Source organism: Amaranthus tricolor, chromosome 15 (genome assembly GCF_026212465.1).
Source record: "Amaranthus tricolor cultivar Red isolate AtriRed21 chromosome 15, ASM2621246v1, whole genome shotgun sequence".
NCBI classification, from domain to species: domain Eukaryota; kingdom Viridiplantae; phylum Streptophyta; class Magnoliopsida; order Caryophyllales; family Amaranthaceae; genus Amaranthus; species Amaranthus tricolor.
Genome location: NC_080061.1, coordinates 23,645,035 through 23,673,015, shown reverse-complemented (window position 1 = coordinate 23,673,015; position 27,981 = coordinate 23,645,035). Strand labels below are relative to the sequence as shown.

Below are 27,981 nucleotides of genomic sequence, written 5' to 3'. Positions count from 1 at the left end.
ATGCATTGAGGAAGACGAAAATAAAGTTCTTATAAGGTTTGGGTCTATGAGAGAATTATCTAGTTCTCCTTGTACTTCTTCTTCCAACTATCCACGAAGATCTTTTTCTTTTCCTCAAAAAACAACTTCAGTCATTTCTGAACCAATCAAAGTCAGATATAAATCTCCTATTCCTGAATATGAAGCAAATGCTTCTCAAACTTCTCAAATCTCTTCATCTAGACCTGCATCTCCCACAATGTCTGATATGCAAAATTTTGACTCTATCAATACAATTACTAAAGATTTTGAAATAGATAAAAACTATCTAAGAGATGAATTTAATTCCTCTCACAATGCTGAACATCGAGATTGGTTTAGATCTTTTTCTCGCTCCTTTAAAGACTCAATAAGAGATGTATGGTATAAAGATATGAATACTATTCAAATTAATATCCCGTTTTTTACATGGTTTTTATTGTTTTGAGAAAAACAAGGTATTGCTAATCTATATTCTCAAAATCACATATTTGTACAAAGCAAACTTCAAAAAAATTGGGTTTTGAAAGATGGACAAACAATTAGTTCAGTTCATCCACCATTACAAAATATTACTTTTCCCTATTATGACCGTGAAATAAAGGCTAGTCCTTTTAAAGAAGGAAGAGTAGATCAAACAGATAAAACTCCAAATGTAGAAGACATCATTAAAATTTATCATCAAAATAATTTTACAAATCAAATCCTTCATACCGTTGCTACACAAGTAGATCAACTTTCAAATAAGGTTGATAATGTACAAAAAGAAACCTCTAGATCCATAGCTGGAACAAGTTTGCAGCGGAAGATTTGTTTATGACTTCTTTGATTATTCGATCATCAATCAGACAATCAAATAGTAAAGGTTATCTCGATTAAAATGGGTCGTTTTAGGGCGATTTCTAAGTAATCTTGGGAGACTACGTATCCCGGAAGAAGACACTGATTCCCCTAAGGAATACAAGGCCTTAATCCTCACAATTCTCACAAAGATCAACGTAATCTTGGAGAAGTATGAATCCGTGAAAGGCTTGAACGCTCTCAAACTCTCAACAGAAAATGAAGAACAAACAGGAACAAACACTTGTTTTCTGAATGAAACTCTGAATATGAATTTTCAAATCTGAAAATAGGAATACATGATGTCATTACAATCTGGTGGAGGGCCTTATTTATAGATTTGGCTTTCTCCTTTTAACGGCTAGAAAACAAGAAAAGGCGCCTAAGTCCTAACGGTTATAACAGAAGACTAATAAAAAACGCGTTAATCTTTCTGTCAGGGTTTGGGAACACCTAACTGTTCCTTATTTAGCTGTTCCTTATCCTTCCTCTTTTATATGCAAAGCTATGTATGCTTTTCTCGAGGTTGGACCATGTACATCCATATTAGTCAGTAGCTGTTCCTCAGTTCCTGTTCCTTGTGTATCAACTCCCTGATCTTGGACTGTTTTGGGTTCAGCACGCTGTTCCTCTGTACTGTTCCCAGTAATACTCTTGTGTTGATCATATGTAGAAGGCGTACTTGTTTCATTCCCTCCTTCTTCAGCTCGAATTGTCCCCAATTCAGACTCAGCATAGTAAGGCTGTAAATCTCCTATGTTGAATATGGGGGAGACTCCATATCGATCAGGCAGGTCTACTTTGAACGCATTGTCTCCATATTTTTCAGTAATTTGGAATGGTCCATCGGCTCTTGGCATTAATTTGTTCTTCCTCTGTCTTGGGAACCGTTCCTTTCTTAGGTGAATCCATACCCAGTCTCCAATTTTGAACTTATGTGGAGCTGACGTGCTTGAGTTAACTTTTTGCTGGTACTTTGCAGTAGCTTGTTCAATGTGTTTTTGGGTTTGTCTATGGATTGTCATCATGTCCTCAGCATGCTGCTTAGCATCCCCATGTGGTCTGCAATGTGAAGGAAGATCAATTAGTGAAACAGGTATTATAGGATTCATTCCATACACACATTCAAAAGGTGATATCTTAGTTGCCCAGCTTGGACTCATATTGTAGGCGAACTCTGCATGACACAGCTTCTGGTCCCAATCTCTTAGATTTTTCTTTACCAAAGTTCTAAGGATTGACCCTAATGTTTTGTTGGTAACCTCTGTCTGCCCGTCAGTTTGTGGGTGATGAGAGGTGCTGTACAAAAGCTTAGTGTTGAGCAGTCTCCAAAGGGTGCTCCAGAAAGAGCTTAAAAACTTGCTATCCCTGTCTGATACTATAGTTCTAGGGACCCCATGCAGCCGTACAATTTCTGCAAAGTAAAGCTTGGCTATTTGATTAGCATCATTCACCTTATTACATGCTATGAAATGGCTCATTTTGGAGAACCTGTCTACCACAACCATGACTGCATCTTTGCCCCTCTGTGTTTTAGGTAGGGCAACTATAAAGTCCATACTCACATGTTCCCATGGTCTTTGCGCAATGGGTAGGGGTTTGTATTCCCCTCTATGGAATGTTATTTTTGCCTTGATACAAGGCTCACACCTCAAAATAATCTTGCCTACTGTTCTCAACATCTTTGGCCAATAAAAGTGTTTGGCTAACATATCCAAGGTTTTCTGTATACCAAAGTGTCCTGCTAAGCTTCCCTCATGTATCTCTCTTACTAAGGCTGTTCTTAAAGATGTTCTAGGAATACACAGCCTGTTCCCTTTGAAAAGAAACCCCTGTTGGATACTAAATGGGCCTTGTGGTTGTTGGCTGCACTGCTGGTAAAGAGTACTGAAGTCTGGATCAGTTCTGTACTATTCCTTAATCATCTCAAAACCTAGTACTTTGGCATCCAAGATAGCTAGTAAATGTGCTCTCCTACTTAGAGCATCTGCCACAATGTTAGTTTTCCCAGCCTTATACATAGCAACAAAGTTAAAGCTTTGCATAAATTCAACCCATCTAGCATGTTTGGTACTAAGTTTGTTTTGCCCACTGATATGTTTGAGGGACTCATGGTCAGAATGCAAAACAAAGGGCTGTCCCTTAAGGTAATGGGACCAGTGTTCTAGGGCTCTAACCATAGCATAGAATTCCTTATCATAGGCTGAATAATTCATCCTGCTCTTATTTAACTTTTCACTAAAGTATGCTACAGGTCTACCTTCTTGAATTAAAACAGCTCCAATCCCTGTGTTGCTGGCATCACATTCTACCTCAAATGGTTTACTAAAGTCTGGTAATCTCAGAATAGGAGGGTTACACATGGCTTTCTTAATTTTCTCAAAAGCTAATTGTGCCTCTGTGGTCCACTTGAAGGTGTTCCCTTTTGTGCAGTCTGTGATAGGTGCCATAATGGTGCTGAAACCTTTAATGAACCTCCTGTAAAAAGAGGCTAGGCCATGAAAAGATCTTACCTGAGTGATACTAGTGGGTACTGGCCAAGTCTTAATGGCTTCTATCTTTGAGGGGTCTACCTGCACTCCCTGTCTTCCTACTATAAATCCTAAGAAATAAACCTCAGTTAGCAAGAAGGAACACTTCTCTAGTTTCCCAAATAGTCTCTGTTCCCTAAGAGTCTGGAATAGCTGCTTCAAATGGTCAAGGTGTTCCTCTACACTTCTGCTGTACACTAGTATGTCATCAAGGTATACCACAATAAACCTTCCTAAAAATGGTCTTAGGACCTCGTTCATTAATCTCATGAAGGTACTAGGGGCTCCAGTTAGACCAAATGGCATAACCATCCATTCATACAAGCCATATTTGGTTTTGAAGGCTGTCTTCCATTCATCCCCCTCTCTCATTCTAATTTGATGATACCCGCTTCTCAAGTCTATCTTACTAAACCATTGAGATCCTGATAATTCATCCAACATGTCATCTATTCGAGGAATGGGAAACCTATATTTGATAGTAATGTTGTTCATGCTCCTGCTATCAACACACATACGCCATGTTCCATCCTTTTTAGGAACAAGCAAGGTGGGAACAGCACATGGACTCATACTCTCTCTGACATACCCTCTGTCCATAAGCTCCTGTATTTGTCTTTGCAACTCCTTGGTTTCCTCAGGGCTAGTTCTATATGCAGGCTTATTGGGCAGTGCTGTTCCTGGCATAAGATCTATTTGATGCTCAATACCCCTTAATGGAGGTAACCCTACTGGTAATTCTACAGGAAATATATCAGCAAATTGATCCAACAAATTAGCAATCCTGGGGTCTGGTTGATTACTCTCTGGTGTTACTTCCTTACTGAACAAAAGAAAGGCTAGTCCCTCCCTCCTGATCTCCTTAATGCTCACCTTTCTATTTATTAAAGATACATTACCTACAGGTCTCTGTGGAAATGAAGTGCCTACTGCCTTTTGTGAAGGTAAGGTAAAGTCACTGCTTACTAACTGCTGTGGAGGCAAAGTCTTGTGGGGTGGCAAGGGCATAAGGTCCTTAATCTTTCCCTCATGTTTCAAGGTATAAACATTAGTATAGCCATCATGCAAGGTCTTTCTGTCATGCTGCCAGGGTCTACCTAAGAGCACATGACAGGCAGTCATGTCTAACACATCACAGAGCACTTTGTCTTTGAATGATCCTATAGCAAACTGAATCAAACACCTCTTCTTAACAAAACCACTTGCTTTGCTATCCAACCATTTCAGCTTATAGGGATGTGGGTGTGGTTTAGTCTCTAAGTCCAAGGTCTGAACTAAATCCTTGCTGACACAGTTAGTTTCACTTCCCCCATCTATGATTAGGTCACACACTTTGTTCTTAATCTTGCATTTGGTTTGGAAGATGTTTTCTCTTTGATCATTTGGTTTGGTCTTTGGGGTAGCATGAAAGTTCCTCCTAATCAACAAATTTTGTAAATCAAGCTCAGGATACACTTCCTCTCTGTCCCCTTCTTCCTCACTATCTTTTGTTCCCTCAAAAGCTTCCAGGACTCCCTCATCATTAACACAGTAAGTACCATCAGGGTCCTTCTCAGATGTTGAAGGCCAAACTAACTCCTCCCTACCATTCCTGCTAACCATCATGGCCCTAGGTCTTCCTATGTCTTTAATCTCTGCCCATTCTTGCACAGTGAAGGCTCTAGCATTTGGGCACTCACTCTTAATGTGACCATGTCCATGACATTTAAAACAAACAACTCCCTTCAAGTCCCTGGGATTCTTATCCTTAGTGATATTGGTCAAGGGTGGAACCCTATCTGGTGCATTGGTCTGAGTCACAGTGGGTGTTGGTGTAGCAACATTCTTTGGGTTATAACTCCTCACTGGTCTATTGTAGGTGCTGCCCATGCTTGATTTCTTCTTAGAATATTTTTCTAAGGTGAGGGCATTACTACAAGCCAAGCTAAAGGTAAGGTTTGGGGTCAACTCCAATTTTTTTCTTAGATCTTCCCTCAGTCCCCCTATGAATTTCCCAACCTTCATCTCTTCAGTTTCATTGGTGTCACAAACAACAGACAACCGTTCCCATTCTTGAATATAATCTGCCACAGTCCTATGGTCTTGTCTCAATGTTCCCCATTTCAAGTACAACTGCTGTCTATAATTACGTGGGACATATTTCCTTCTTAAATGCTTTCTCAATTTTTCCCAAGTATTGATTCTCTCTCTATCCTCCCTCCTTCTTTGCTTTTGCACTCCTTCCAGCCATATTGCAGCAAGCTTGGTCAGTTTGATCTTAGCTAGCTTAAACTGCTGTTCAGGTGTGGTTTCCTTAAAGTCAAAATATCTTTCCAAATTGGCTTCCCAATCCAGATACATCTCAGGGTCTGGAGACTGTCCATCAAAACTAGGTAAATAAATTTTTAAGGTTTTATCCTCATTGTTCCTCTTGTTTTGAAGAGGCTGCTGTGGTCTTTCCCCTTGGTTCCCCATGTTATTGGCTACAGTCAAGGCTAACTGCTGGACTATATTGGTAAGGGTCTCTAATCTTTCATCCATGTCCATATTTCCCCAAGTATTCACAAACAACACAATGCTACGATAGTCAACAATCAGAACCTGCAAAAAGATCTTCACAACAATTTTTCCAGAAACCAAAACAAACACACAACTCAAATATTCACCAGCCACAATCTTGCAAGAAATTTTCTCAGCAACAAATTTCCAAAAACAACAAGGAATGCACTGATGTATAAACCCTAATTTCACAAAACAATTTTCAAAAATCCGATTATCAAAACCAACAATTTTAGAAGATAACGCAATGAATCCAATTTTGTAAGTGAAGGCGATTAACTTCTCATCAAAGAACACAATTAAAACAATCAAGAATTGACTAATATGAACCAATTTATACGAAAACTCAACAATTTCGATTATCGAATACCAAATTGATACGCATGCAATGACAATAGAATCAGATTTCAGAAATCTTTTTTTCACGGTCAATGGTGTAATATGATTCAATTTGAACTCTACAAATCTTAATCACAGAAATTAATAACAAAGAAGAATTGAATTTATACCTGTGATTTCCAATCGAAACAAAATACAAACGATACCTGATCCTCTGATTACTCTTCTTCACAGAAAACGCAATGTTACCTATTACCTCGTATCTCCTTGTGTCCCTCCTCAGAACACGGCTCTGATACCAAGTTGGAACAAGTTTGCAGCGGAAGATTTGTTTATGACTTCTTTGATTATTCGATCATCAATCAGACAATCAAATAGTAAAGGTTATCTCGATTAAAATGGGTCGTTTTAGGGCGATTTCTAAGTAATCTTGGGAGACTACGTATCCCGGAAGAAGACACTGATTCCCCTAAGGAATACAAGGCCTTAATCCTCACAATTCTCACAAAGATCAACGTAATCTTGGAGAAGTATGAATCCGTGAAAGGCTTGAACGCTCTCAAACTCTCAACAGAAAATGAAGAACAAACAGGAACAAACACTTGTTTTCTGAATGAAACTCTGAATATGAATTATCAAATCTGAAAATAGGAATACATGATGTCATTACAATCTGGTGGAGGGCCTTATTTATAGATTTGGCTTTCTCCTTTTAACGGCTAGAAAACAAGAAAAGGCGCCTAAGTCCTAACGGTTATAACAGAAGACTAATAAAAAACGCGTTAATCTTTCTGTCAGGGTTTGGGAACACCTAACTGTTCCTTATTTAGCTGTTCCTTATCCTTCCTCTTTTATATGCAAAGCTATGTATGCTTTTCTCGAGGTTGGACCAGGTACATCCATATTAGTCAGTAGCTGTTCCTCAGTTCCTGTTCCTTGTGTATCAACTCCCTGATCTTGGACTGTTTTGGGTTCAGCACGCTGTTCCTCTGTACTGTTCCCAGTAATACTCTTGTGTTGATCATATGTAGAAGGCGTACTTCTTCTAACCACCAGGATTAACTATACCTATGACTCAAATGTTTCCAAAAAATGGTTTTACTTCTTCTAACTCTAATTCTGCAGTGTTAGATAAAATTCAAAAATCTTTACAAAAATTAGCAGATAGTCCAAGTCATATTAAGGTTTTGAGTAAATATCAAAGTTTAGAGATATCTTCTGATGAAGAAAATTCTGAGTCTTTAATCATTTCAAAAGTTGCAAAGCAATTTCAAGAATCTGATAATGATCCTCATCAAATTAATAAAATACGATCATCTTGGAAGAATATCCCTACAAAAAACTATTATCCTAGGCCTACTCCTGTTGATCTTCAATATGAAGAAAGGTCTACATTTACCTCCAAATCCTTTTCCCCAGATACGATCCATGAATGGAACATAGATGGAAAATCTGATTATGAAATTCTTAATACTCTTCAAAATATGGGAATGGCTATTGTAGCTTACAAGGCAAAACCTTTGGATGAACAAATAATTTTTGGTTTTATTATATCAGGTTTTACTGGGCAATTAAAAAACTGGTGGGATAATCTTCTCACTTTACAAGACAGATTAGAAATTTTGAATCACGTTACTGACATCATGGATGATCAAGGAAATGTATTTCAAAAATCTGACTGCTGTGATTTCTTAATCATAGTTATTGCCTTTCATTTTGTCGGTAACCCTACTCAAACTCTTTCTTCTGGAGAAACGATTTTACAAAATTTACGTTGCCCAACTTTAAGTGACTATAGATGGTATAAAGATACCTTCTTTAGTTATGTTTTACAAAGACAAGATTGCAATCAAAGTTTTTGGAAAGAAAAATTTATATCAGGACTACCAAAATTATTTGCTCAAAGAATTTTTAGAAAAATAGCTGAACATGATACAGATAAAGAACAAGCTCTTAATAATACTACTTATGGAGGACTATTCGCTTTAAAAAGGAAGGTCTTTCTTTATGTGAAGAACTCAAACTCCAAGCCAAATATACCTCTGAAAAGAAACAATCTAGGAAAGAAATTGGATGTTTCTGTGAAGCATTTGGTATGGAAGCTATTAGAGCTCCCTCTACAAAAAAGAAAATTAAAAAACAATTTTCTAAATTTTCAAAAGATAAAAATAAAAATTCTTATCCTTCTTATTATCGAAAGAAACGAGGAAAGAAAAATTTCGGAAATTTCCGAAAATCAAACAAAGCTTTCAAAATCTTTTGTTATTCGTGTGGAAAACCTGGACATAAAGCAAATGCTTGCACCACAAAGAAAAAGATTCAAGAATTATTTATTAACGACTCTGAGCTAGGAGATAAAATATCCAAAATATTATTACAAACTCCTGAGTCTACTTCTTCTTCTTCTTCAGAAAAGGAAGATGACGAAATTTTACAAATTAATGATCAAACTTCTGATTCTGAATCTTCGATTTCTTCCTCTCCTATCAAATGCATTAATGCTTTAACAGATAAAGAGAAAAATGTGGAATTTCTTTTTGATCTCGTTGACAAAATCCAAGATAAAGAGATCAAAAGAGAAACCCTTTTGAAACTCAAAACTATGGTTTTGGGTGAAACCTCTACCTCTAAAAACAAAGAAAGTATTCCAATTCCTCAAATTGAACCTTTCAATATTTCAAAATTATTAGAAAAATACTCTTCCAAAGAAATGACTTCTAAATTAATTCCTATTAAGAATCAAACTCTTTCGGTCAAAGATCTTCAACTTGAAATAAATAAAATCAAAGAAGACATCATTTCTATCAAAAATAGTTTAAAGCATTTAGAAATCAAAGATTTCGAACTTGAAACAAAATTATCTATTTTAGAAAACCCCATCTATAAAGAAAATCTTTCTTTGGGAAAAGAGAAAGTTAATGGGGATGATGATGATTTTATCACTGTTATTAATAAAATTAATTTTCAAAAATGGTATGCACCAGTTACTTTTCAAATTGGAGATTTTCAAAAAACCTATATTGCTTTAATTGATAGTGGAGCGGATCAAAATTGCTTAAGGGAAGGATTAGTCCCAACCAAATTTTATGAAAAGACAAAAACTCGGTTATATAGTGCAAATAGTTCACCCATGGATATTAAATATAAAATTTCAAAAGGAAAGATCATAAATGAAAATTATAGTTTTACTAATACTTTCATTATTATTAATGATATTAAGGAAGAAATAATATTAGGCACTCCCTTTTTAACACAAATTTATCCTTTTTGGGTTGATGACAAAGGTGTTCATACAAAAATTTTAGGGAAACAATTATCATTTCCTTTTTTAAGTCCCATGTTACAAAAAGATATTAATTTATTACAAAATTCTTCAGTAATACAAAGTATAAATTTAATAAAACAAAAAGAATTTCAAATTTCCTCTTTAAAAGAAGAAATTTCTTTTCAAAGGATTGAAGAACAATTACAACAATCAAAATTGCAACAAAAAATTTTTAATTTAGAAAATATTTTTAAATCAAAAGTTTGTGCTGATATTCCAAATGCCTTTTGGGATAGAAAAAGGCATATTGTCACATTGCCATATGAAAAGGATTTCTCTGAAAAAAATATTCCTACAAAAGCTAGACCCATCCAAATGAATTCTGAGCATCTTGAATTCTGCAAGAAAGAAATTCAAACTCTTTTAGATAAAAAATTAATAACTCCATCCAAATCTCCTTGGAGCTGTGCAGCATTTTATGTTATGAATGTAGCAGAAAAAGAAAGAGGAGTTCCTAGATTAGTTATTAATTACAAACCTTTAAACAAAGTTCTTCAATGGATAAGATATCCAATCCCAAATAAAAGAGATTTAATTAATCGCTTATATAAAGCCAAAATATTTTCAAAATTTGATATGAAATCTGGTTTCTGGCAAATACAAATTGCTAAAGAAGATAGGTATAAAACTGCATTCACGGTACCATTTGGACATTATGAGTGGAATGTAATGCCTTTTGGACTTAAAAATGCTCCTTCTGAATTTCAACATATAATGAATGATATTTTCAATCAATTTTCTTCATTCATAATTGTTTATATAGATGATGTTTTAATTTTTTCTCATGATATTGATCAACATTTCAAACATTTACACATATTTCTAAACACTGTTGAAAAAAATGGTTTAGTAGTTTCTGCCACTAAAATGAAATTATTTCAAACAAAAATTAGATTTTTGGGACATGACATTTATAAAGGAACAATCAAGCCAATTACAAGGTCTTTAGAATTTGCATTAAAACAATCAAATCACTTCCATGTCTAGGCATTCCAGATCCATCTGCATTCATGATAGTAGAAACAGATGCATCAGAAATAGGATATGGTGGCATATTAAAACAAAGAATAGATACAAAAGAACAATTAGTTAGATTTCATTCAGGTCTCTGGCTCGGACCTCAAAAAAATTATTCTACCATTAAAAAGGAAATTTTATCTATAGTACTATGCATTTCAAAATTTCAAGATGATCTTTACAACAAAAAATTTTTGATAAGGATCGACTGCAAATCTGCAAAAGAGGTTCTAGAAAAGGATGTCAAAAACATTGTTTCTAAACAAATTTTTGCAAGATGGCAAGCAATTTTATCAGTATTTGATTTTCAAATAGAGCATATAAGAGGCAAAAGTAACTCTCTCCCTGATTTCTTAACCAGAGAATTTCTACAGGGACATCATAATGCCAAGGAAGAAGAATCAGCAAGAAAAACTCAAAGGGTTCCAGAGTTCAGATGATTACGAAATGGAACCAGATCCAAAACCAAACAAAACAGAACAAAATAAATTTTCATCCTCCAAAAATCTTCAAACTACCCTATCCATTTCAAACAAATTTACTCAACTAAATGATTTTCCCCCACTTCCATATTCACAAATTGTTCAAGAGCCTACTTCACAAAATATTATTCCAAATTCAAAACAAAAAGAACCAACTACAAAAATACCAACACAAAGCTTTACCAAATCTGCATACATTACAAAAACCGAAATAGAAAATGTATATCTCACTAATTTTACAATTCCTCAAAGCCCACAAATTATTAATTCCATCAATCAAAAAACTTTTCCAAAAGGTTGCGAATGGATACCAGAAAATCGTTTTAAAACTCAAAGGTTTTATGAATTTATTTTAGTAGATTCAAACTCTGTTGAAATCCAACATATCAAGGATTCTTCAGAAAAAATAATTTATTCAAAATGTATTTTTAAGAAAATTATTTCGTCTGTAGAATGGGGAGACCCTTATGCAGAACGAATTTTTTCAAAAAGATTTTTCCCTCAAAATTACTCATACTATGATTACAAAATGGCCTGGTATAGAGCATTTTTATTCAGACCATTTGATCATTCATGGTTTTTTATATTTGACAAATATTGTCCAAAGAAATATCCTATGTGGTTTTATCATTGGTGGTATTTATTTGGACCAACTCCTCAAATTTATCCAAAAGAATGCAATGAGGGTTTCACAACTTTTGTTGCCAATTCAAATTATCAAGCTTATGAAACTCCAGTCATGTTTCATGCAGAATTTAAAATTCAATGGATTCTATGTTGGAGTTACTGTCTCAAACAACACCTTCCACGTCCATATCCATATTCATTAATAAGAGAATTCAAAATTAAATGGTGGGACAAATTTACCTTAGAAATTTGTTCAACAAAAAATGTTATCTCCTTTTTTCAAACCGGTATAAAAATGGAATACCAATCTCCATCAACCACCAACAAACCTTCACCCTCAAAAGCAACATAAAATTCAAACTCTCCTCAACACAATAAAAACCCCAAAGTAGAAAGTCCAAATTCAGAATCATTATCTAAAGTCCAGAAAGCTATTCTCAAAAAGATTCTTGAAGATCCACAATATGCAAAGAAAATATTATCAGAAGAATCCTCTGATGAGATTTTATCGGAGTTTTCAAATGAGTCTTATGATCCAACATTTGGTGGCCCATTTGCTCAAGATCCATACGACTTTTAATATTGAGTTCACAAAAGTTCAATTCAAATGTTCAACAACTCAAATTAATTCATCCGGAAGCACAAACGTAAGCAATGACGAAATCAAAAGTATCATTCAAATGTTCAACAACTCAAATTAATTCATCCGGAAGCACAAACGTAAGCAATGACGAAATCAAAAGCATCTCCAACAGTAATTCAAAGCATCTTCAACAGTAAAGCATCTCCAACAGTGATTCAAAGCATCTTCAACAGTAAAGCATATTCAATAGTAATTCAAAGCATCTTCTACAGTATTATAGTGTAACTTTAATAATTATGTTTGTACTATTTACTTTTTCTCTTTAGTTTCTTATTAGAAGAGCAGATTGCACCTTATCTCTTCCTTTGTGTATATATAAAGTGTCTAGCTCTAAGATGAGAGCATCCTGTAATTTTCTTTTGTTTAAGTCTTATCTCAAATAAATCTAACTTTCTTTACTTATCTTATTATTATCAATTATATAATAAGATTTATATCCACAAAATTATTAAATTATTTTCTCTATCATTTTCTCTATCGATCCTGTACTAAGGATCAATTATCATTGAAGAATGAACATTGAAGAAAGAACAAGGATCAATGATCAATGAAGAATGAACGATGAAGAATGAACAAGGATCACTGATCATTGAAGAATGAACGATGAAGAATGAACAAGGATCAATGATCAATAAAGAATGAACAAGGATCAATGATCATTGAAAAATTAACGATGAAGAATGTACAAGGATCATTGATCATTGAAGAATGAACGAAGAAGAATGAACAAGGATCAATGATCAATGAAGAATGAAAGATGAAGAATGAACAAGGATCAATGATCATTGAAGAATGAACGATGAATAATGAACAAGGATCAATGATCAATGAAGAATGAACGATGAAGAATGAACAAGGATCATTGATCATTGAAGAATGAACGATGAATAATGAACAAGGATCAATGATCAATGAAGAATGAACGATGAATAATGAACATGGATCAATGAACATTGACGAATGAACGATGAAGAATGTACAAGAATCAATGATTATTGAAGAATGAACGATCAATAATAAAGAAGGATCAATGATCAATGAACAATGATTGATGAATAATGAACAAGGATCAATGATCATTGAAGAATGAACGATGAATAATGAACAAGGATCAATGATCAATGAAGAATGAACGATGAATAATGAACAAGGATCAATGAACATTGACGAATGAACGATGAAGAATGTACAAGAATCAATGATTATTGAAGAATGAACGATCAATAATGAAGAAGGAACAATGATCAATGAAGAAGGAACGATGAATAATGTACAAGGATGAATGATCATTGAAGAATGAACGATGAAGAATCAACAAGGATCAATGATCAATGAAGTACGAATTTATGCATAATGAACAACGATCAATGATCTTTGAACAATGATCGACGAATAATCAACAAGGACCAATGATCATTGAAGAATGAACGACGAAGAATGAACAAGGATCAATGATCAATGAAGAATGAACGATGAATAATGAACAAGGATCAATGATCATTGAAGAATGAATGATGAACAATGAACAAGGATCAATGATCAATGAAGTACGAATTTATGCATAATGAACAACGATCAATGATCTTTGAACAATGATCGACGAATAATCAACAAGGACCAATGATCATTGAAGAATGAACGACGAAGAATGAACAAGGATCAATGATCAATGAAGAATGAACGATGAATAATGAACAAGGATCAATGATCATTTAAGAATGAATGATGAACAATGAACAAGGATCAATGATCAATGAAGAATGAATTAATGCATAATGAACAAGGTTCAATGATCTTTGAACAATGATCGATGAATAATCAACATGGATCATTGATCATCGAAGAATGAACGCTGAAACATGAACAAGGATCAATGATCAATGAAGAATGAACGATGAATAATGAAAAAGGACCAATGATTATTGAAGAATGAATGATGAAGAATGTACAAGGATCAATGATCATTGAAGAATGAACGATGAAGAATGAACAAGGATCTATGATCATTGAAGAATGCACGATGAAGAACGAATAAGGATCAATGATCAATGAAGAATGAACGATGCAAAATGAACAAGGATCAATCATCATTGAAGAATGAACAACGAACAATGAACAAGGATCAATTATCATTGAACAATGATCGATGAAGAATTAACAAGGATCAATGTTCAATGAAGAATGAACGATGAATAATGAACAAGGATCGATGGCCATTGACGAATGAACGATGAAGAATGTACAAGGATCAGTGATCATTGAAGAATGAACGATGAAGAAAGAACAATGATCAATGATCTATGATGAATGAACGATGAAGAATGAACATCGATCAATGATCACTGAAGAATGAACGATGAAGAATGAACAAGGATCAATGATCAATGAAGACTGAACGATGTATAATGAACAAGGATCAATGATCAACAAAGAATGAACGATGAAGAATGTACAAGAATCAATGATCATTGAAGAATGAACGATGAAGAATGAACAAGGATCAATGATCAATGAACAATGAAGGATGACTAATTAACAAGGATTAATGATCAATGAAAAATGCACGATGAAGAATGAACAACGTTCAATGATCAATGAACAATGAACGATGAACAATGAACAAGGATTAATGATCAATGAACAATGAACGATGAAGAATGAACAAGGATCCGTTCAATGAAGAATGAACGATGAAGAATGAACAAGGATCAATGATTATTGAAGAATGAACGATGAAGAATTAACAAGGATCAATGATCAATGAAGAATGAACGATGAATAATGAACAAGGATTAATGATCATTGAAGAATCAACGATGAAGAATGAACAAGGATCAAAAATCAATGAAGAATAAATTGATGCATAATGAACAAGGATCAATGATCTTTGAACAATGATCGATGAATAATGAACAAGGAACAATTATCATTGAAGAATGAATGATGAATAATGAACAAAGATCAATGATCAATGAAGAATGAACGATTAATAATGAACAAGGATCATTGATCATTGAAGAATGAAGGATGAAGAATGTAGAAGGATTAATGATCATTGAAGAATGAACGATGAAGAATCAATAAGGATTAATGATCAATGAAGAATGAACGATGAATAATGAACAAGGATCGATGACCATTGACGAATGGACGATGAAGAATGTATAATCAATGATCATTGAACAATGAACGATGAATAATGAACAAGGATCAATGATCATTGAAATATGAACGATGAAGAATGAACAAGGATCAATGATCAATGATCAATGAAGAATGAACGATGAATAATGAAGAAGGATCAATGATCAATGATGAATGAACGATGAAGAATGAACATCGATCAATGATCATTGAAGAATGAACGATGAAGAATGAACAAGGATTAATGATCAATGAAGAATGAACGATGAATAATGAACAAGGATCAATGATCATTGAAGAATGAACGATGAAGAATGTACAAGGATCAATGATCATTGAAGAATGAACGATGAATAATGAGCAAGCATCAATGATCAATGAAGAATAAATTGATGCATAATGAACAAGGATCAATGATAGTTGAACAATGATCGAAGAATAATCAACAAGGATCAATGATCATTGAAGAATAAACGATGAAGAATGAAAAAGAACCAATGATATATGAAGAATGAACGATGAATAATGGACATGGATCAATGATCATTGAAGAATGAACGATAAAGATTGTACAATGATTAATGATCATTGAAGAATGAACGATAAAGAATGAACAAGGATCAATTATCAATGAAGAATGAACGATGAAGAATGTACAAGGATCAATGATCATTGAAGAAAGAACGATGATGAATGAACAAGGATCAATGATCAATGATGAATGAACGATGAAGAATGAACATCGATCAATGATCATTGAGGAATGAACGATGAAGAATGAACAAGGATCAATGATCAATGAAGAATGAACGATGAATAATGAACAAGGATCAATGATCAATGATGAATGAACGATGAAGAATGAACATCGATCAATGATCATTGAAGAATGAACGATGAAGAATGAACAAGGATCAATGATCAATGAAGAATGAACGATGAATAATGAACAAGGATCAATGATCATTGAAGAATGAACGATGAAGAATGTACAAGAATCAATGATCATTGAACAATGAATGATGAATAATGAACAAGGATCAATGATCAATGAAGAATAAATTGATGCATAATGAACAAGGATCAATGATCGTTGAATAATGATCGATGAATATTCAACAAGGATCAATGATCATTGAAGAATGAACGTTGAAGAATGAACAAGAATCAATGATCAATGAAGAATGAACGATGAATAATGAACATGGAACATTTATCATTGAAGAATGAACGATAAAGAATGTACAATGATCAATGATCATTGAAGAATGAACGATAAAGAATGAATAAGGATCAATTATCAATGAAGAATGAACGATGAAGAATGTACAAGGATGCATGATCATTGAAGAAAGAACGATGATGAATGAACAAGGATCAATGATCAATGATGAATGAACGATGAAGAATGAACATGGATCCATGATCATTGAAGAATGAACGATGAAGAATGAACAAGGATCAATGATCAATGAAGAATCAACGATGAATAATGAACAAGGATCAATGATCATTGAAGAATGAAGGATGAAGAATGTACAAGGATCAATGATCATTGAAGAATGAACGATGAAGAATGAACAAGAATCGATGACTATTGACGAATGGACGATGAAGAATGTACAATCAATGATCATTGAACAATGAACGATGAATAATGAACAAGGATCAATGATCTTTGAACAATGATTGATGAATAATGAACAAGGATAAATGATCATTGAAGAATGAACGATGAAGAATGAACAAGGATCAATGATCAATGAAGAATGAACGATGAATAATGAACAAGGATCAATGAGCATTGAAGAATGAACGATGAAGAATGTACAACGATCAATGATCATTGAACCATGAACGATGAAGAATGAACAAGGATCAATGATCAATGAAGAATGAATTGATGCATAATGAACAACGATCAATGATCGTTGAACAATGATCGATGAATAATCAACAAGGATCAATGATCATTGAAGAATGAACAATGAAGAATGAACAAGGATCAATGATAATTGAAGAATGAACGATGAATAATGAACAAGGATCAATGATCAATGAAGAAAAAATTGATGCATAATGAACAAGGATCAATGATCAATGAAGAATGATCGATGAATAATCAACAAGGATCAATGATTATTGAAGAATGAACGATGAAGAAATAACAAGGATCAATGATCAATGAAGAATGAACAATGAATAATGAACATTGATCAATGATCATTGAAGAATGAACGATAAAGAATGTACAATGATCAATGATCATTGAAGAATGAACGATGACGAATGAACAAGGATCAATTATCAATGAAGAATGTACGATGAAGAATCAACAAGGATCAATAATCAATGAAGAATGAATTGATGCATAATGAACAAGGATCAATGATCTTTGAACAATGATCGATGAATAATCATCAAGGACCAATGATCATTGAAGAATGAACAAGGATCAATGATAAATGAAGAATGAACGATGAATAATGAATATGGATCAATGATCATTGAAGAATGAACGATGAACAATGTACAAGGATCAATGATCATTGAAGAATGAACGATGAAGAATGAACAAGGATCAATGATCAATGAAGAATGAATTAATGCATAATGAACAAGGATCAATGATCTTTGAACAATGATCGATGAATAATCAACAAGGATCAATGAAAATCGAAGAATGAACGAAGAAGAAAGAACAAGGATCAATGATCAATGAAGAATGAACGATGAATAATGAACAAGGATCAATGATCATTGAAGAATGAACGATGTAGAAAGTACAAGGATCAATGAGCAATGTAGAATGAACGATGAAGAATGAACAAGGTTCTATGATAATTGAAGAATGAACGATGAAGAATGAATAAGGATCAATGATCAATGAAGAATGAACGATGCAAAATGAACAAGGATCAATCATCAAAGAAGAATGAACGACGAACATTGAAAAAGGATCAATGATCATTGATCAATGATCGATGAACAATGAACAAGGATCAATGATCAATGATGAATGAACGATGCATAATGAACAAGGATAAATGATCAATGAAGAATGAACGATGAAGAATGTACAAGGATCAATGATCATTGAAGAATGAACGATGAAGAAAGAACAAGGATCAATGATCAATGATGAATGAACGATGAAGAATGAACATTGATCAATGATCATTGACGAATGAACGATGAAGAATGAACAAGGAACAATTATCAATGTAGACTGAACGATGCATAATCAACAAGGATCAATGATCAACGAAGAATGAACAATGAAGAATGTACAAGGATCAATGATCATTGAAGAATGAACGATGAAGAATGAACAAGCATCAATGAATAATGAAGAATGAACGATGCATAATGAACAAGGAACAATGATCAATGATCATTGAAGAATGAATGATGAAGAAAGTACAAGGATCAATGATCATTGTAGAATGAACGATGAAGAATGAACAAGGATCTATGATCATTGAAGAACGAATGATGAAGAATGAATAAGGATAAATGATCAATGAAGAATGAACGATGCAAAATGAACAAGGATCAATCATCAATGAAGAATGAACGAAGAACAATGAAAAACGATCTTCCCATTAATTTATTCTGAATTTTTAATTCAAATCTCTAATCCTTTGATTATCTATTTCAAACCATCTTTAATTCCTAAATCTTTTCCGATATTGTAATTTCTTTCAAATATTAAACTTTAAAATAGTATTTTGTTTAAAATCTTTTTATAAGCACTAAAATATTATTTTATTATTTTATAGTACGAAAACTAAAATTTTATTATTATATTCACGGTTTTGTAAAACGTTACTGTTTAACTTTCTTCCTTAAACTAACATTACTACTTATTATTTTAACCTTATAATTTTGATATAATTATTTTATACATAAAAATGAGTTGTATTTTTAACATTAAGTATAGTTTAAGCAAAATTTTAAATGAACTACATATTTTCATGATTAAATTTACCCATTATTTTAAAGTATATTCACTTGTACATACTAGAACAAAATTTTGATGAACCAAAATCCTTTCTATGGTAACCCATGGTGTTCATCACTTACACAAGCTATCACCATTTCCTTACACAAGCTAACCTTCTTCTACACTCCAAACTCTTACACACTCCAAACTCTTACACATTCACTTACACACTCCAACTCTTACACATTCACTTACACACTCTAAATCACTTACACAAGTTAACCTTCTTCTATACTCCTAACACTCTTTTTCATACAATCTAATGAACTTCAAAGTTGCCCAAACCCATTATAAATACCCCCCTTAGCCATGAGATCACTTACACCACCATCATCAAATCTTTCTAACATTCTTTCTTATACTTTCACTTCATTAAAATCTTACTACATTAATACCTTTATTAATTGAAGAAATTGAAGAACATGGAGCTTAGAACACTCTTTATTTAGCTTAAATCATCATCATTATTTTGGGAGTTGGGATTAATTATCTTTGGAGCATTATTATTTATCTTGGAAGATCTTATTTCTTATTATTTTCCCAATTTTAGTACTTATTACTAATCCTTGGTGTTAGTATGGTATAACTTCTTACCCTACTCTTTTTGTGGAATTTTACATTATATCTACTTTATATTATGCAAAGTATGAAATATGTTGATATATTTTAGTGGAAGTTAGTTTAATGAAATTATGATCAAGATTATATTAAGTATGTATATGCTAAAAGTATTTTTAGGATGTTAATTTAATAATCTTTGAACAAGTTTAGGAAGTTGAGTGCAAAATTATATTCTAGTGATATTAAGCATGATTTATGTTATAAACTAGTGCTAGTATATTTGAGAGTTATGTGTTACATTAGAAATGTTATTATATTTAAGAATTTATTTTATGTTAGAATTTTGTATTAATATGTTTATGTTAGCCTTCAAACTAGTTTATAAGGTATTAAGTTATTTTATGAACGTATTTTTACTAAGTATGATTATATTAAGAATATTGTTATTATACTTTATTTCTGAGATTTAAGTTTATCCTTAAAGTTATAGTAAATTTCTAAGTTATTGTGTAGAGTTTTTATTTTTTTAGTGGTTATGTTAATTATTTAAATCTTGAATTTACTATAATAAATTAAATGAAGTTGTTTTGTTAGTGAAAAAGGCTCTAAAATACTCATAGACTATTCGACCATTATCATATTAAAAAGAAAAAGAGTTTGATTTATTTTTTTATATTATTATAAGATATTTTATGATAATATTAAAATAAAATCTTAAAAGTTATTTTTGAGAAAGCTTTATAAGTTATTAAATATTGAAGTGATTTTCTTGAATATATTAGATTTCTTAAATTAAAAAAAAAATAACTTTTGTGACATTTGATTACTATTTAGTACAAAATAATATTTTATTTGCTAACTATTTGACCAAAATATATATCAAAAGATGTAAAAGTATTTTTAGTAAACTTGTTCTTAAACTATGTGTGAAATATTGATTTTTGTGAAATTATAAGTTTTATTTGTTTTATAACTAGAATGTTGATTTTTTTTGCGAATCTAATAAGTTTACTTGTTTTTCCAAACTTGAAATAATTATTTTTAGTAAACTTGTTAAATTTTGAAAACTTATCAAAAGGTTGCAGTTTAACTTGAGTTTTAATTAGAATGTTTGATTTTGTGAGGAGAATAAAGTTTTATTTATTTTAAAGTTGGAAATTTTAATTTTGGAAACTTATTTCAAGAGAAATAGATTTTAGTAGCTACTTGTGGAAAATACTAATTTGGACACTATTAATAAAATATTAAGTTATTAGTTTGAATTGACCTATTAAAATAAAGTTATAAATAAAATTTAATGTGTAAAAATTAAGTAATGAATATATAAAGACGTAAAGGTAAATCAAACGTTATGATCAAGAATTATATTAAGTAAATGAAGTTACCACTTAGGTTGGTCAAATTCAAATTCAAAGTTAATTTGGAGTAATAAAAATGTGATGTACTTGTGTGAAATGTATTGATTGAATGACCCTGATAGTAAGGTAATGTCGAACCATGGACCGGCATGTAAAATCCCAGCGTCCGTGTTGGCCGGCACGTAAAATGCGGTGTAAGACAGGGGGTTCGCTACCTATCCTGTAGAGCTCGAGCATAAATATTGTATTGGAGGGGTGACGACTCCCACCACAGTTAGGGTTTAGGACTACGGTTCTCACCTAACCAGACCCTTACTTATATCAGGTGTCATATTGATGTGCTTGTTGATAACACTATAAGAAAACTTGTTTTTAGCAACAAGTTTTAGCAATGACTAAATTTTTTTCATTGCGAAAAATATAAGTTGTTGCAAAATCCATTGTTGTTGCTAAATAATCGTTGCCAAAAAAAAAAATTTCCCACCCTTTTTAATAGTTCCCCCATGTAACCCAATTTTTTGCAACAAACATTGTTGTTGTTAAAATTAAATAAATAATTCGTAACAGTATATGTTGTTGCAAAAAATATTTAAAAATACAGATACAATAAAGTCGTTGCAAAAGACCATATACTAATAATTTTTTTTTTTTATTTTCCCTCTCAAAACTGACCCCAATCCCTCACAAACCCTTCGCCCTTCGAAATTTTTATTTCCCTTCCACATTTCAGAATTCAGCGCCCATTCCCTTCCCTCACAAACCCGATTCCTCACAAGCCCTAATCCCGCACACTGGAGGTAAGCCATTGCCGCCGCCTGCACATCGGAGGAACTGCCGCTTTTCAGCCGGTGCTGCCGCTACGCTACCCTTCAGCCGCCTTTGAACCCACTACAGCAGGTAGTTTTAATTTTATTTTGCCTTTCGTTTTCTGTAAAATTGGTTGTTCTTGTTTCTTGTTGATTTCAATTTATGGCTTGTTCTTTGAATTTCTTGGGCTTTGTTGTAATTATCATATTAATGTATGTATATTTCATCAGTTTGAAATGTTGGGTTGTACTGATTTTCAGTTTGCCTTTCGTTTTCTTTAAATTTGTTGTTCTTGTTTCTTGTTGATTTCAATTTATGGCTTGTTCTTTGAATTTCTTGGGCTTTGTTGTAATTATCAGATTAATGTATGTGTATTTCATCAGTTTGAAATGTTGGGTTGTACTGATTTTCGGTCTTTGCTGTGCGAAGGAACAAGATTTTGCCTTTTTGTTGGGCTTTGTTCTAATTATAAGATTTACGTATGTGTATTGGAAATTACTTGCGTTTTTCTGGATTTACTTGCGTTTTCTAATTACTTGCGTTTTGAAATGTGAGATTCTTTCAAAGTAATGCTAAGAAAAATTGATGGAGTTACTTCAAAATTGAAGTTCTAGATGATAAGATTAAAGCAAAAGTAAGTTTTTGGCCTATGATTTCACTGTGTAAGGTTTTCCTTGATTCTTCATTCTGGAAAGTAAGCTTCATTTTGTTGGTATTTAGGTACTGGGCTGTAGCTGTACCCACTTATTGTATGCTCATAATAGTCTTAGGACTAGCATTCTATATTGGCCTCAACTTTATGACAACACCTTCTCCAACTTCCTTGAATATAGTTTTTGGTAAGTTATCTTCTGGATTTCACATTAAAAATTTGCTCAAATGTCTCCCTACACACATTGAATATAACATTGTTTGATGGTTTGCCTTACAGATGCACACAGCAGAGATCCACAAATCTACTCGAAATTGAATCAAGATGATGATCGGCCAATTGAATTCATCTCGGATCTTGACATCAATAAAAATAACGAGCTCATGTTTGGAGATCTGGAATGACTACTTTATATTCTGATATCAGGGTACAATTTGTGGGCTAAAATATGCACACATTGAATATAACATTGTTGGATTTTTCGGTTGTCTAGATTTATTCAAGGCTAGTGTATGACTTCGAAGTGGAATCAATTCAACATATAGGTATGCTCTTGTATGCCTTTGCTGCCTGTATTAGCTTCTATTTTATTATTTCTCTACATTCTCGGTCCAGCTTCAATGTATCATATTCTCAAGGACTTCCACCACATTCTCTTAACTATTGTTTTCATGAAGCTTAAAGTTTAATTTTGCTTGAACATAGTATGTTGTTGTAAGCTTAGTTACTAGTTTTGTAAACTGGCCACTAGAAGTTAGAATATGGGTAAGAGGTTTTAAAATTAAAGATTACATAGCAGTTTTAGTTTTCTTCATCATATTCAACACCTCCCTACCTCCCCCCAATGGGAAGAAATATAATTCCTTTGAATCCATCTTTTTATCAAGGTTCCAGCTCAGAAACTATAGAATCATTGTTGGAATAAACATAGTGTTGTGAGCATGGAGTTAGTGTTGCATCTTCATCTGGTTTTCTGGAAAATGCTGGTCATTTGGGGAACATGCTAGGTTTAACTTCATTGAAATTTCTAACATTGATGGTCTGTCTTTCTGCTTTTCTTGAACGCATAACAGAGAAATTTGCATGCAACTCAATAGCTTATATCTTGAACTCGAGTCATCTGATGATGGATCTACAAATTCCATGCCATGACCCCCCTATCCACAACTCATATGCCTGTCAATTCATTCAACCAACTGTTTTAATATATTTTTAAACTCACTATAAACATAGGAACTTTGCTCATTTGTTTTCTAATCATGGGTTTTTTACTGGTAGAAGGTATATGTGGTGATCATTGGGTTGTGGGTACTGGTTTCACCGACTAGAACTTTTACTTTATCTGTATGAGCTTTTCATGGTCGGTGTTGAACGGGTCTAATTAAACAATACCGATTGGAGTAATTACATACCGCCAGTTTTTCTTACATGTCTAAACCCACATGAAACTTGTGATGAACTATAATTAAAAAAAAACACTATTTAGTAGTGATATTAGATGTGGGTTGATATTGGTTTTGTTTTATACAATAAAGGTTGTTGATATTTGTGCTAATAAATTGGGTATTGATATGTTAGATCTGATTGTTCTAGTACTTATTTTGATGGTAAATTCTAAATGCTTTCCCTATACACGTAATGCTTTTGTGAGTGAATATCATGCTAAATGCTTTGCTTATTATGTCTCAACAAAAAGTGTAGGTATGGTTTGATTGTGAATACTCAATATTGGGGCTCATTTGATTCTTAATAACTAACAAAATTATTTGGTGTAGGGAAACATATCTTCGTTGGAAATTTTTTGTACTCAATGACGAAGTTGGTGATAGCTACAAGCATTTTGGATGCGCGATGTTTTTGGTTACGAAGTAGCTATATATGCACTTGTATATTTTTGGACTTTTTCAAAGTGCCTATGACTTGTAAATTTTTGCATAAAAACTTTTGTATGGTTGGAGAATTATGTTGAAAAATTGGTTATCCAATCCGTTACATGTATATGAATTACGTATATTTTTGACACACGATAATATTTGGGACGTGTGATATTTTGGGATACGAATTAATATATAATGATAATCGGTGGTATTAGTTTAGTTGGTTTTAAATTATTTATTATTTTAATTGTCTAGTTTATTGTAGGTTGTTTTAAAAGATAAATAGTTGTTGCGAAAAATATGTATGTTTTTTGCAACGGTAAAAGTTGTTGCAAAAAATGTGTATGTTTTTTGCAATGTTAATAGTTGTTGCGAAAAATGTGTCAGGTTTTTTGCAACAGTAATAGTTGTTGCGAAAAATGTATATGTTTTTTGCAACGGTAATAGTTGTTGCTTAAAACATTAATAAAAAATTTTACTTCATTGTTTTCTCTACAGTAAAGTCGTTGCAAAAGATTGACTATCATGTATTGCAACAACTTAAATTGTTGTGAAAAATAGAAATTTATCAACGAAAATAGTTGTAGCTAAAAATGCAGGAAATTTGGCAACGACCTTTTTTGTTGCTAAAAACGTTTGAAGGAATTGCAACGACATTTTTTTTTGCAACAATAGAACAGATACCTTTTGCAACCACCATAGTCGTTGCTAAAACCTTTAGCTACGGCTGTACCCGCAACAATGGAATTCGTTGCAAAAAACATTTTTAGCAACGAAATCAGGTTTTTAGCAACGACTTTTTCTGTTGCTAAAAACAAGTTTTCTTGTAGTGTAAGTGATAAACTTGATTAGTGTTGATGCTATGATGCATGGTACGGTTATGAGTATTAACCAAATGAACTTACTCAAGTGTTAAGATTACCGAATTGTATAAGTGGCAGTAACGTACTTCTGTCCGGATCACAAATGGTATCTTAATGACTTAAAAGTATGTAACAGAAAAAGAACATGGTTAAAGTATACGGTGGTGTCAATTAAGTGTAAGTTCGTACTTAAATTATTATTTTGTAAATGTAGCTTATAATTTTCGTATTTTGAGCTGGATAGGATGTTATGCTCGGCGTTAAGCGCTGACCGATTCAATCGGCTGTCATCCGTATCATGGATGGAAGCATTTTGCAGGATTTAGTTCAGGTTCCGATCCAGGCCGCAGCAATTACTATTTATCGAGAACTTAGCTGCTTTTTGTATCTTTATTGATGACTTGGTGATGATGTATTTTTTTTTCTTTTTGAGCAAACAATATTTCTTATCAGACGTAATAATATTTTACTTTTGTTTTAAACAGTTTTAGTTTTATGATTTTTAGCTGCATAATGAACAAGGATCAATGATCAATGAAGAATGAACGATGAAGAATGTACAAGGATCAATGATCATTGAAGAATGAACGATGAAGAAAGACCAAGGATCAATGATCAATGATGAATGAACGATGAAGAATGAACATCGATCAATGATCATTGAAGAAGGAACGATGAAGAATGAACAAGGATCAATGATCAATGAAGAATGAACGATAAATAATGAACAAGGATCAATGATCATTAAAGAATGAACGATGAAGAATGTACAAGGATCAATGATCAATGAAGAATGAACGATGAATAATGAACAAGGATCAATGATCAATGAAGAAAAAATTGATGCATAATGAACAAGGATCAATGATCAATGAAGAATGATCGATGAATAATCAACAAGGATCAATGATCATTGAAGAATGAACGATGAAGAAAGAACAAGGATCAGTGATCAATGATGAATGAACGATGAAGAATGAACATCGATCAATGATCATTGAAGAATGAACGATGAAGAATGAACAAGGATCAATGATCAATGAAGAATGAACGATGAATAATGAACAAGGATCAATGATCATTGAAGAATGAACGATGAAGAATGTACAAGGATCAATGATCAATGAAGAATGAACGATGAATAATGAACAAGGATCAATGATCAGTGAAGAAAAAAATGATGCATAATGAACAAGGATCAATGATCAATGAAGAATGATCGATGAATAATGAACATGGATCAATGATCAATGAAGAATGAACGATAATGAATGTACAATGATCAATGATCATTGAAGAATGAACGATGACGAATGAACAAGGATCAATTATCAATGAAGAAAGAACGATGAAGAATAAACAAGGATCAATGATCAATAAAGAATGAATTGATGCATAATGAACAAGGATCAATGATCTTTGAACAATGATCGATGAATAATCAACAAGGACCATTGATCATTGAAGAATGAATGACGAAGAATGAACAAGGATCAATGATCAATGAAGAATGAACGATGAATTATGAACAAGGATCAATGATCATTGAAGAATGAATGATGAAGAATGTACAAGGATCAATGATCATTGAAGATTGAATTAATGCATAATGAACAAGGATCAATGATCAATGAAGATTGAATTAATGCATAATGAACAAGGATCAATGATCTTTGAACAATGATCGATGTATAATCAACAAGGATAATTGATCATCGAAGAATGAACGAAGAAGAATGAACAAGGATCAATGATCAATGAAGAATGAACGATGAATAATGAACAAGGATCAATGATCATTGAAGAATGAACAATGAAGAATGTACAAGGATGAATGATCATTGTAGAATGAACGATGAAGAATGAACAAGCATCTATGATCATTGAAGAACGAATGATGAATGAATAAGGATCAATGATCAATGAAGAATCAACGATGCAAAATGAACAAGGATCAATCATCAATGAAGATTGAATTAATGCATAATGAACAAGGATCAATGATCTATGAACAATGATCGATGTATAATCAACAAGGATCAATGATCATCGAAGAATGAACGAAGAAGAATGAACAAGGATCAATGATCAATGAAGAATGAACGATGAATAATGAACATGGATCAATGATCATTGAAGAATGAACGATGAAGAAAATCCAAGGATCAATGATCATTGTAGAATGAACGATGAAGAATGAATAAGGATCTATGATCATCGAAGAATGAACGATGAAAAATGAATAAGGATCAATGATCAATGAAGAATGAACGATGCAAAATGAACAAGGATCAATCATCAATGAAGAATGAACGACGAACAATGAAAAAGGATAAGTGATCATTGAACAATG

The 27,981-nt window shown here is 32.7% G+C and overlaps 1 protein-coding gene across 1 annotated transcript; it reads right to left on the bottom strand.

Moving 5' to 3' along the window:
- Positions 1–1,337: 1,337 nt before the first annotated feature.
- On the bottom strand, positions 1,338–22,235 carry LOC130801146 (uncharacterized). Its single transcript, XM_057664916.1, has 5 exons — positions 22,102–22,235; positions 7,164–7,260; positions 6,437–6,558; positions 2,799–6,393; positions 1,338–2,729 (listed from the first exon to the last, which is right to left on the bottom strand). Exons 1-5 carry the CDS (start codon positions 22,233–22,235, stop codon positions 1,338–1,340), a joined length of 5,340 nt encoding a protein of 1,779 aa, XP_057520899.1.
- Positions 22,236–27,981: the final 5,746 nt, after the last annotated feature.